The 12,761-nt window shown below is 47.0% G+C and overlaps 1 protein-coding gene across 1 annotated transcript; it reads left to right on the top strand.

Annotated features, from left to right (window-relative positions):
* Positions 1–906: 906 nt before the first annotated feature.
* On the top strand, positions 907–1,716 carry LOC108760108 (uncharacterized). The gene has a single exon (XM_018505903.1). It carries the CDS (start codon positions 907–909, stop codon positions 1,714–1,716), a length of 810 nt encoding a protein of 269 aa, XP_018361405.1.
* The last annotated feature ends 11,045 nt before the right edge of the window (positions 1,717–12,761 follow it).

A 12,761-nucleotide genomic window follows, 5' to 3' on the forward strand; every position in this document is an offset into this window, starting at 1 on the left:
CTGTCCTTATCAAATGTGCGGAAAGTGAGGGTAGGCCTGAAGGGGCCACATACGCTGGGGTAATGAGGCTTGCGAGGAGTAAAATCTCCCTTGACGACCTCAGTATTGTGAATACCCGGATCAGGAAGGCTCAAGCGGGGGGCCTTCTGATTGAAATTCCGGGAGGGGAAGAGGCCGGTGCCAAGGCGGAGGCTTTGGTCGATAGATTAAAAGGGGTCATCGCGGACAGTGAATATAAAGACGGGGTTCAAGTTGTGCGACCAATGCGCAGGGCCGAGGTTAGACTGGTGGACATAGATCAGTCGGTTACGGCGGAAGAGGTGGCCGAGGCGGTGGCCAGTTGTGGACAGGCGCATGTGGTGGACATCAGGGTGGGCCCCCTTAGACCCGGGAGGGGTGGCCTAAATGCGGTTTGGGTCCAATGCCCCCTGATGTGTGCTAATAAATTGTTAGGCGAGGGGCGGCTCAGGGTCGGATGGACGATGGCTGGGGTGGTGCCCCTGGTAAAGCGGAGGCTACAATGCTTCCGCTGCTTTGCCGTGGGGCACACCCGTGCCAATTGTCAAAGCCATATAGACCGAACATTGTGGTGTTTCCAGTGCGGTGGGGACGATGGACACAAGGCCGCTGAGTGCCGGAGACCCCCGAAGTGCCCGGTGTGCTCGGGGAGAGGACTCCCTTCGGGGCACCGAGCGGGTTCCAGTGAATGCGTACCGTTTAACGGAATAGGACGGAGGGACAAGGAAACGGGAGTGAGTGTGACCACCGAAAAGGACTGCGATAGTGGAGCTGATCGGGGAACTCCGACCCCCCTTAACGAAGGGGCACGCGACGAGGAGGCGATGGACACTTGCGATGGCCAGACTGGCGCAAATTAATGTGAATCGGTCGAGGCCATCGCAAGAAATGGTCGCTAGAGTGTGCAGCGAGCTCGGTTTGGGGCTTGTTGCCATCTCCGAACCCAATAGGGTTCCGGAGGACGGACGATGGCTGTCTTCAACGGACAACCCGCCATCAGCTGCCATTACTTGGCAGTGGTCGCAGGCTAGGCTGCCCTGCTTGCCCCTCTGGAGAGGAAAGAGGTTTGCGGCGGTGGAGTGGGGGAATACGGTGGTAGTTTTCTGCTACTTCCCCCCTAGCCTTGACGATGAAGATTTCCTCAGGGACCTCGGGGAGTTGGAGGGAAAGCTGACGGGTGCGTTGGGTCGTCCAATAGTTATAGCGGGCGATTTCAATGCCCGTGCACTGGCGTGGGATAGCGGCGGCCGAAATAGAAGGGGGGATCTTCTTCTGGGCTGGCTAGCCGCCATGGACCTGGTGGTCATCAACGAGGGTACGGAGCCGACCTGCGTGCATCCTCGTGGGGTCTCGAGGGTCGATTTGACGCTGGCATCGCCCTCTGCTGTCGGGAGGATATCGGAGTGGAGGGTAGCATCAGAGGTGGAATCCTTATCGGACCACCTCTATGTGACCATGACGCTGGGGACCTCCATCCTGGGCCCGGAGACGGGGAGAGTCGCCCTTCGGACGTTCCCGAGATGGGTGGCCAGTAAGGTGGACTACGACTTGAGGGAGGCGGCAGCAATTTTCTCGGCATGGAGCGAGAGCCCCGGAGATGCTGTTGGAAGAGCTCGGAACTTGGATCGAGTAATGCGGGACATTTCCGAGGTCTGCATGCCGAGGAAGGGACTCCCGAGAAGGCCGCATGCATATTGATGATTTGAGGGAGGCGGCAGCAATTTTCTCGGCATGGAGCGAGAGCCCTGGAGATGCTGTTGGAAGAGCTCGGAACTTGGATCGAGTAATGCGGGACATTTCCGAGGTCTGCATGCCGAGGAAGGGACTCCCGAGAAGGCCGCATGCATATTGGTGGAGCGAGGAGATAGGAGAGCTTCGTCGTTCCTGCAACGCATGTAGAAGAAAGGTGACGCGAGCGCGGACGCGGGTAAACGTGCCTCCTGAGGAGCTTAGGGTCCTTTGGGGTGATTTAAGGGACAAGCGTAGGGAGTTGAGGCGCGCGATCACTAGGTCCAAGGCCAGGCTTTGGAAAGAGCTAGTGGACGATTTAGAGAGAGACCCGTGGGGCACACCCTACCGAGTCGTACTCCGGAAGCTGCGCTCCGGGGATGCGGCCGCTTTGGAGGTGCTTCCCCCTGAGACTGTGGAAGAAATTGTCGCTACACTCTTCCCTGCGGATTTGTCCCCGCAGGGGGAGGAGGTGGCCGCGGAATGGAGCGGCGACCTGGGGGTAACGCCGGTGGAGGTCCTGGAGGCTTGCTCCAGGGTCAAAACCGGAAAAGCCCCCGGGCCAGACGGTATCATGGGGGGTACAATTAAGAGTACGATGGAATATCTGGCTCCACTGTGGGCCAGATGTTTCACGGAATGTCTCAGGGGGGGGCACTTCCCGAGGCAGTGGAAGGAGGCCAGGCTCGTTCTGATCAAAAAGCCTGGTAAACCGGACGGGGCCCCGTCATCATATAGGCCCATTTGTTTATTAAGTGAGGCCGGCAAGTTGCTCGAGAGGGTCGTTGTGGGTAGGCTGCACGCTCATCTCGAGGAGGGGACGCGTATTGCCGATGAGCAATACGGCTTCCGCAGACACCGCTCCACGGTCGATGCTGTGTGGAGGCTGGGTGAACGCGTGATGGAGGGCACGCGGGAGGGGGGGGCGGTGGTCGCGGTGTCACTTGACATCGCGAATGCTTTCAACTCCCTCCCGTGGCCCGTTATAAGGAGAGCGCTTGAGAGGAAGGATGTCCCGGGCTACCTTCGGGGCATCCTCCATAGCTACCTGTCAGAGAGGGGCTTGGTGTACGTCGACCGTGGAGAACGGGTGGTTCGGGGACCGGTGACGTGCGGGGTTCCACAGGGGTCGGTTCTTGGACCTACCCTGTGGAACGTTGGATATGATGAGGTCTTGAGACTTTATATGCCGATCGGGTGTAGAGTCCTATGTTACGCGGACGACACCCTGGTGACTGCGGAGGCTGGTAGTTTCGAGGAGGCAAGGGTCAGGGCCGAAATCGGCATGGCATCGGTAGTAAGAGCTATCGAGCGGTTAGGACTCAGAGTGGCTATAGGCAAAACCGAAGCCATCGCGTTCATGGCGGATGATATTCCGAGGGGGGCCTCGATCCACTTAGGTGGAAGAGTGGTCCCGATTGGCTCCACCGTGAAGTACCTGGGCTTAACCCTGGACTCGCGGTGGACCTTTCGGGACCACTTCAGGACGCTCATGCCGAAAGCATGGGGAATTGCGTCGTCCTTGGCCAGGATAATGGCCAATATCGGGGGGCCTGGAGAGCGGAGGAGACGGACGTACGCGGCCGTGGTGATGTCCGTCGTTCTCTACGGAGCACCCATATGGGCGCAAATAGCGGCGGGGGATAGCGTGATCTGTGCTGCGGTCCGGAAACTGCAACGGCAGCTTGCGCTTCGTATAGTGAGGGGTTATCGCACCGTCTCGTACAACGCGGCGGCGATTTTGTCAGGGCTAGTCCCTTTCGACTTAGCGGCGAGCAGGATGAGGAGGACATATCTCCGCAGACGTGAGATGCTCGCCCGGGACGGGGCGATCACCCCTCACGTAGGAGCGATGATCCAGGAGATCGAGCGGCGTCGTTCGATGGATCATTGGCAGAGGCGGCTCGATGGACTGCCGCCGGGTGCGTCGGGTGCGGTCGTACGAGCAGCGGTTGAGGGGGACTTGGAGGTCTGGGTGGGGAGGACGCATGGTGCCCTCACATACCGGATTACCCAAATTCTGACTGGACATGGGGTGTTTGAGGCCTATCTCTACGGGATAGGCCGAAGGAACACCCCAATATGTCTCTTTTGCAGGGCGACCAGCGACACGGCGGCGCATACCCTTTTGTTTTGCCCATCTTGGGCGGAGCAGAGGGGTGCGCTGCTGGATGTCGTGGGTTTGGATAGGTCGCTGCGGGCGGTGGTGAGGGCCATCATGCGCTCTCCCGAAGCGTGGGCCGCGTTCGCAACGTTTTGCGAAGCGGTGATGCGAAGCAAGGAGGAAGACGAGCGCGCTCGAGAGCGGGAACAGGCTGCGCAGGCCGCGCTTCCCGCGGGAGTACCGGTTCCTCCCATTGGATAGGGCTCTGACGACCGTGTGTGCGAGGAGCAAAGGAGTAGTTCGTACAATGTATGTATATAGAGACTGTATTAGGTTCCGATGAACTCTTATGTGTGAGGAACAGAAAGGCGTAAGGATGTAAAGACATAGGCGAATAGGCAGCGGTATGGTTACGTTCCGATGACCGTTCTGTGAGAGGAACGAGGAGGTGAGAAGATGTATATATGTATATGTGTATATGTATGGGCTAAGGACTGTGTATATATATAGTTATAGTTACGTAGAGTTAAGCTTAGTTAGCAGTAAGACGGATAACCCGCGTTGGAATGAGGTAGGGAGCTATGTTTCTCCAAAAGCTGGGGGGCAGCCCGAAGTAATGCTAAAATGCGGTTCCGGGCTGTCCCTCATTAGGCAAGGGCGGTGGTACGCTCTAGGGGGAGTTTTTAGTCGGTAGGCGGCCCTCTCGGTGCGTCCTCGGAGTACTTTGTACTCCGGGGATCACGAGAGGGTTGAATCCGGCACTCTCGACGGTACGGGCCGTCGGGGGTCTTCCCCTTACCGATGGGTGTCCCGAAAGGGTCCCCCTCGGCAAGGGGTATAAGAAGATTTTCTCCTCCTACGTAAAACAAAAAAAAAAAAAAAAGGGCACGTAAGGCCACAAAACCGTAGACACGGTGTCAATTTGATGAATAATTATATAACGGGTGACGGGAAAATACTAAAGTATTAAAATAAAATAGAGATAAAATGAACTAGAATCATTATTGAATAAACTGACCGTCAGAATCGTTAATTGGATCAATAGAGTTGAGCAAGATGTTAACGAATTCGAGATTATACCGGGTGACTGAGAAAAACTGTTATGAAGTAGTTAAGATTGGAATATTGAGTAAAGCCACCGTTAATATTATTAGGAGTACCGTTAGAATACGGACGAGTCATTATGAGTTATAGATTATACCGGGTGATAAGATAAAATTGTCAAGTAATAATTATTGTTGGCGGATCGCGAAAAGCGACCGTAGCGTTTCATTTGAACGGTGATAAAGGGTGTTGGTCAAATATGGGATCATCACGTATATCGGGTGACCATAAATTATTGTCATTACACAGATATATTGAGAATTGGAATAAATCGAACCGTAGGGTTGACAGTGACTATTAATAGAGATAATTGAGATTAGTAGAGCGAACAGAATATAACGGGTAGTCAATAATAAATTGTTATTACATACATTAAGCGAGCGGATCGTGAAAAGCGACCGTTATTATAATGAGGAACCGATAAGAAAGAGGAATGAGCGCATATTGAATGAATACGGATACCGGGTGACCGCGTAAAAATGTTATTGTAAGTAAAAGGTGACGGATTGGGAAAAGCCACCGTCATTGCTTGTATGAACACTGGATAAAACGGTAGTTAGAGTTTGGAAATGATCCATGTACCGAGTGTCGGTAAATATTGTCAAGTAGGAATGAAAGTAGACGGATTGGGAAAAGCCACCGTAGTTACCTTAGTAAACATTGAACTAAAGCCCATAGAGTCTTGAGTTGATCGAGATACTGAGTGTCGGTAATTAATAGTAATGATAAGCGAAAGTTGAGGGATCGGAATAACCGACCGTCATTGTGCTAGATAACACCGACAGAGTGTACCCTGTAAATTTCAGATCGATCCGATAACCGGAAGTAGGAAAATTACCGTTATCGTGCCGACAGAGTTACGTAGCGGGAGATCTACGGTTAGCATGTAATGTATATAATGTATATAAGATAGAGAGGAATGTAGCCGATAAGTAGAAAACCTGTAAATAAAGAATTCATTAGCAGTTAACGATACTTACCTGTGACTCCAGCGGGAGAAGACCAGCGGCTGCATGTCCATCGACGCATTGTACCTGAAAATAAAGAAAAGTGTTAAATAAAAACTAATATAATGTAATAATAATGCAGGAAATATAGTAAGCGGCGTAGTTAGTAAGAATTCGGCTAACGCTGCGAGCGCGTCGAGTGCGCATGTCGTATAGAGAGGGTAGAGCACCAGAGAAGGGAGCAAAGGTAATATAAGCGAGAGCGCGAGGGGAATTTAGGCTGTCCGTCGGGAAAATTTTATGGGATACGCCGCAGGAAATTAGGCTGTTCGCCGGGAGAATTATTAGGACTGAGATTTTGTCCGCCGTGAGAATTGAGATGTAATGTAAATGCTGTTCGCCGTGAGATTTGAATTAGGCTGTTCGCCGGGATATTTTAGTATGGGAGGCTGATGTTCGCCGAGATATTTTGACATAAGTTATTTGCCAGTATAAGTTACGTGAGTGAGAAGGGAAGTTACGGACGTAAGGGGAGTCGCGAGCGGGACCGTCGGAAGTCACGGGCGAACAAGCCGATGGTGTAATTAGCGACGGGGGGCCGGCTCCAAGCGTACCGATTATAATAAGGAAGATAAGCCATTACCGTTAGAAAGTGAATGATGAAGTAGTGAATGTGAATTAATAAAACGAGAATAAGAGAATTTGGGCGCAAGTGATGGATGTAAGATGCGGAACGAGAATAACATAAGAGCGACCGAGCGAAGCGTACCTGAACAGATGTAACAAGACAAAGAGTGCTACGACTAATAAATTGTGATTAATTTTCCTGCAATCATCATTGACAATCATTGCAAAACCTATCCTGTACTATCATTAAGCGAGATCGGAGCGGATTACACAGGGATCGCAACGAGACAAATTAAGGGAGCCCCTAGCGGGCGAATCGAAACCTTCTCCTTTGGAGGTTAAAAGGAGTGGCGACCGGAGACAATAAGACGACAAGGGACCGAACGGTAAGATTATCATTTAAGATTCGGTCACAACCTTAATCGTTAATCTTACCGTTCGGTCCTCTGTCGTCTAATTGTCTCCGCCACTCCTTTTCACCTCCAAAGGAGAAGGTATTCAATCATCTGCAAAGTGCTCCCTTTGATCGTTTCGTTGCAGCCCTCAGCAATCCGCTCCGATCTCCTATATCGATAACACGGGATAGGTTTTATAATGATTTCACAGTGATGATTGCAGGAAATTAAACATCATTTTTATTAGTCGTAGCACATTATTTTTCCATTACATTTTCTCACCAAGCTTCACTTATATGTATCTCTCATCTCACGCACACGCTGCGCATCATCTCTCCTTAACAATTTACCTCTATAATTCTTGCTTCGTATATTTCTCGTCGAACGCCGCGCTGGTCTCACTTGCATGACGCGTACGCCGCGATTGACTCTAATTCCAATCTAATTAATTCACAATCTTACGTTCACTTACTTCATACTTCTCACGAAACGTCGCGCTGGTCTCACTTGCCTGACGCGTACGCCGCGATACAAATTCTTTAATCAACGACAATGGCTTATCACAATTACTCTTCTCGGCGCGCTTGGAGCCCGGCTCCAAGTTTTCCGTTACACCATCGGCTTTTTCGCCCATGACCTGAAACGGTCCCGCTCACGACTCTCTTCACGCCCGTCTCCCTTAAACTCTCAATCTCTCATAACGAACTTATCCCGAGGAACATCCAACAGCCGCCTATATAATTACGAACAAGCCCCGTCAAAATGCCTAGATTCGCTCCGCGCTCTCGCTTATATTACCTCTGCAATCCCTCTCTCGTGCTCTACCCTCTCTACACGACTTGCGCACTGAACGCGCTCGCAGCGTTAGCCGTTTAATACTTACTACGCCGCTCAATATATTTCCTGCATTTTTATTACATTGTATTAGTTTTTAATTAACGCTTTTCTTTATTTTCAGGTACAATACAAAATCGGAAATGCAGCCGCTGATCTTCTCCCGCTGGAGTTACAGGTAAGTATCGTTAAATATTAAAAATTCTTTATTTACAGGTTATCAACTCGTCGGACACACTCCCTCTTATCCTATATACATTATGTTGTGACCGTGAAACCGGAGGCTAGGCACCGGCTTCATCCTCGGATCAACCCCGTCAACCAGGTCAGATAGTAAACCGGACAATAGAAAAGAAATGTAAATAGATTGACTTAATAGCGATAAGTGATTGATAGAGTAAGATTAGTATTAATATTAGAAATAGAATTAGAGTAAAAGAAAAGTGAAAGTAAAAGAAAAAAGAGATTAGAGTTAGACATATAGAATTAAGACTAATATTAAGGTGTAAATAGATCGTTAGAAGCCCTTAAGGCCACAAAACCGTAGACACGGTATTATTTTGACAGATAACCGTATAACGGGTGACGGAAAAAATAGTGATTCAGGATAAGAGATAAGAAATAAAGGGAATAAAAGGTAGTATCGAATAAACCGACCGAAAGTTAAAACGGGAGTAGCGAGTAAAGCCGTGAAAGTAACCAGTAACGTGAGTAAAGTACGAATAAGCATTTACGAATCATCGCGTATAACGGGTGATCGAATAAATTTGGTATGTAATAGTTATTGTTGTCGGATCGCAAAAAGCGACCGTAATGTTGATTTAAGACATGAATTAAGAATGATGGCAAAATATGGGATCACCACTTATATAGGATGACCGAAAATTATCGTTGTTAGAAACAAATATTGAGAATTGAGAAATATTGAACCGTTATGTTAAAGAGTAGTCTTAAACGGAAGGATTGAGTTGATTGGAGCGTACAGAATATAACGGGTAGTCAATGGAAAATTGTCATTGCGTACATTAAGCGGGCGGATCGCGAAAAGCGACCGTCATTATAATAAGGAACCGATAAGAAAGGGGAATGAATGCATAGTGAACGAGTAACTATACCGGGTGAGTGTGTAAAACGGGTGTTGTAAGTAAAAGTTGACGGATGGGGAAATCCCACCGTAGTTATCCTATTGAGCATAGAATCAGAGCCTATGTAGAGTTTTGAGTCGATCGACATACCGAGTGTCGGTAAATTATTGTTATGTAAAGATAAAAGTCAACGGATGGGAAAAAGCCACCGTAGTTATTTGATTGAACCTTAAAGCAAAGGCTATGTAGAGTTTTGAGTCGATCGACATACCGAGTGTCGGTAAATTATTGTTATGTAAAGATAAAAGTCAACGGATGGGAAAAAACCACCGTAGTTATTTGGTTGAACCTTAAAGCAAAGGCTATGTAGAGTTTTGAGTTGATCGATATACCGAGTGTCGGTAATAAATGGTGATAATAAATGAAAGTTGAGGGATCGGAATAACCGACCGTCATTGTGATGGGTAACACCGACAGAGTGTACCGTATAAATCTTAGACCGATCCGATAACCGGAAGTGGGTAAATGACCGTTATTGTACCGATCGAGTTGTTTAGTTAGAGATCTGCTAAGGATAAGGCATGTATATATTGTATAGAGATAAGAAGGAATGTAGTCGATAAGTGAAAACCTGTAAATAAAGAATTAATTATTATTTAATTATACTTACCAATAACTCCAGCGGGAGAAGACCAGCGGCTGCATGTCCACTTGTATGTTGTACCTGAAAATAAAGAAAAGCAATGATTAAAAATTAATATAATGTAATAAAATGTAGGAAATAATATTGAGCGGCGTAGTAAGTATTAAACGGCTAACGTTGCGAGCGCGTTCAGTGCGCAAGTCGTGTAGAAAGGGTAGAGCACCAGAGAAGGGAGTGTAGGTGATATAAGCGGGAGCGCAAGGCGAATCGAGGCTGTTCGCCGGGAAATTTAGAGGCTGTTCGCCGGGAAATTTAGAGGCTGTCCGTCGGGAAAATTTTATGGGATACGCCGCAGGAAATTAAGATGTTCGCCGTGAGAACGATACGGAACGTGATAAAGTAATAGGCTGTTCGCCGGGAAATTTAGAGGCTGTTGCGGCTGTCCGCGGAAAAAGAGCTGCTGCTGCTGTCCGCGGAAATAGAGGCTGCTGCTGTCCGCCGAGAATAAAAGAGGTAGGCTGTTCGTCGGGAATTAAATATAATAGGCAGTTTGCCGTGACGATAAAATTGTAATGTGATAATAAGAATATTATGAGGTTGTGCCGAGAATTCAATAATATTAGGCTGTCCGCCGCGAGAAGTAAAATGTAATGTGATTGATTAAAGAGGCTGTTCGCCGTGATGATGAAAATGTTTTGTGCCGGGATAATTATGTGAAGCGATGCAAAGAGCTAAGATAATATGCGTGGCAGGCGAAGATTACCTGCGCGTAGTTGAAGCGGGTTTGTAAAAGAAATGAACAATGTGCTACGACTAATAAATTGTGATAAGTTTCCTGCAATTATCAATGTGAGATTATTTGAAACCCTATCCTGCGTTAGTATATAAAAGACCGAAGCAGGCGACTGAGAGACCGCAACGAGACGACCGAAGAGAGCAACTTTCACACAAGGAAATACCTTCTCCTTTGGAGGTTAAAAGGAGTGGCGACCGTAGACAAGTAAACGTGATAGGGCCGAATGGTAAGATAATTGATTTGAGTTCGATCACAACCGAACTTAAACTAACAGTCTTACTATTCGGTCCCCTGACAATTGGTTGTCTCCGGTCGCCACTCCTTTTAACCTCCAAAGGAGAAGGAATTCAGTCATCTGCAAGGTGGCCTCTTTGGTCCTTCCGCTGCGGTCTCTCAGTAATCCGCGTCGCCTTCTTACATTGATAACAGAGGATGGGTTTAATAATGATTTACAGAGGTAATTGCAGGAAACTCATCACAATTTTATTAGTCGTAGCAGGCAATTATCTCGTTTACAAATTCACTTCAAACATGGCATCGCATAGCTTGGCTCATAAGCCTATTTCCATTAACATTACTACTTTATTCTATTTAACACATCGTCTTTAATCTTCGGCATCACAAGCCGGCACTAAATACATTCACTTCGTCGCAACTTCCTTAATTCTGGCACACATGCCTTTAACATCAATACCGTATTTCACGTTCTCACGACGAACAGCCTAATTTCCTGCGAACAGCTTTCTATAATTTTCCCGGCGAACAGCCTCGGCACAATGCCTTTAACCATAACTACTTTTTCCTCTCTCGCGGACAAAAAGCAAAAGCCTACTCATAATTAATTCTCGGCATATCCCGTAAAATTCCCCGGCGAACAGCCATTCAATTACCACGGCGAACAGCCATTTCATTACCACGGCGAAAAGCCTAATCTATTTAATTCTCTCGGCGAACAAGGCAACTTAAAATATCCCGACGAACAGCCTTTATTTCCTGCGGCGACCAAAGCAAAAGCCTATACCAAAAAGTCACGGCGAATGCCTTTTAAAATATCCCCGGTGAAATGCCATTTTATTACCACGGCGAACAAAAGCGAAAGCCCCTATTCCTCTCGCGCTCACGCTTATATCACCTACGCTCCCTTCTCTCGTGCTCTACCCTCTCTACACGACTTGCGCACTGAACGCGCTCGCAGCGTTAGCCGAATTTCTACCAACTACGCCGTTTAATATATTTCCTGCATTTTTATTATATTATATTAGTTTTTAATTAACGCTTTTCTTTTATTTTCAGGTACGATATACAACTGGACATGCAACCGCTGATCTACTCCCGCTGGAGTTACAGGTAAGTATTTTAAATAATAATCAACTCTTTATTTACAGGTTTTGAACTTGTCGGCTACATTCCCTCTTATCCTATATACATTATATACATTACTCACTCGCCGTAGATCTCACGCTACGTAGCTCTATCGGTACGATAACAGTAATTTACCTACTTCCGGTTATCGGATTGATCTGAAATTTACACGGTACACTCTATCGGTGTTATCTAGCACAATGACGGTCGGTTATTCCGATCCCTCAACTTTCACTTATCCTCAACAATAATTACCGACACTCGGTATATGAATCAACTCGCAACTTTACATAGGCTTTAATTCAATGCCCAATAAGATAACTACGGTGGGTTTTCCCAATCCGTTTACTTTCACTTCTACTTTACCATTTATTAACATTTACCGACACTCGGTATATGAATCTCCTCAAAACTCTAAGTACTGTTTTATCTAGTGTTCATACAAGCAATGACGATGGCTTTTCGCTATCCGCTCACTCAACATTCGCAACACTTTTTTATCGACTACCCGTTATATTCGGTACACTCTAATACTCTCAATTATCTTTGTTAATATTATCTGTCAACCCTACGGTTTAGTTTATTTCAATTCTTAATCCATATTTCTAAATTGATACTCTCAATTATCTTTGTTAATACTATCTGTCAACCCTACGGTTTAGTTTATTTCAATTCTTAATCCTTATTTCTAATAACGATACTTTATGGTCACCCGATATATGTGGTGGTCCCATATTTTGCCAACACCCTTTATTAACGTTCAAATGAAACCCTCATATTGTTGGCGGTCGCATTTCGCGATCCGCCAACAATAATTACTGCTCAACAAATTTATTTAGTCACCCGGTATTATTTCTACTCCTTTAATAATTTCAATCAACTCTATTCACTTATTCAACGACTCTAACGGTCAGTTTAATCGATAATAATTCAGATTCGCTTTAACTCTACTTTATTTCAACATTTTGATATTTTCTCGTCACCCGTTATATGACTATTCATCAAAATAACACCGTGTCTACGGTTTTGTGGCCTTAAGGGCATCTAATAACCTATATATACTTATTCCTAATTCTTAATCTATTCTTAGCTCTAAATAATTAACTGCTACATCCTTT

Source organism: Trachymyrmex cornetzi, unplaced genomic scaffold (genome assembly GCF_001594075.2).
Source record: "Trachymyrmex cornetzi isolate Tcor2-1 unplaced genomic scaffold, Tcor1.1 scaffold2191, whole genome shotgun sequence".
NCBI classification, from domain to species: domain Eukaryota; kingdom Metazoa; phylum Arthropoda; class Insecta; order Hymenoptera; family Formicidae; genus Trachymyrmex; species Trachymyrmex cornetzi.

What these genes read in the sequence shown, in the direction of transcription:
- LOC108760108 (XM_018505903.1), top strand. Translation starts at nt 907, where the DNA reads ATGGTCGCTAGAGTGTGCAGCGAGCTCGGTTTGGGGCTTGTTGCCATC.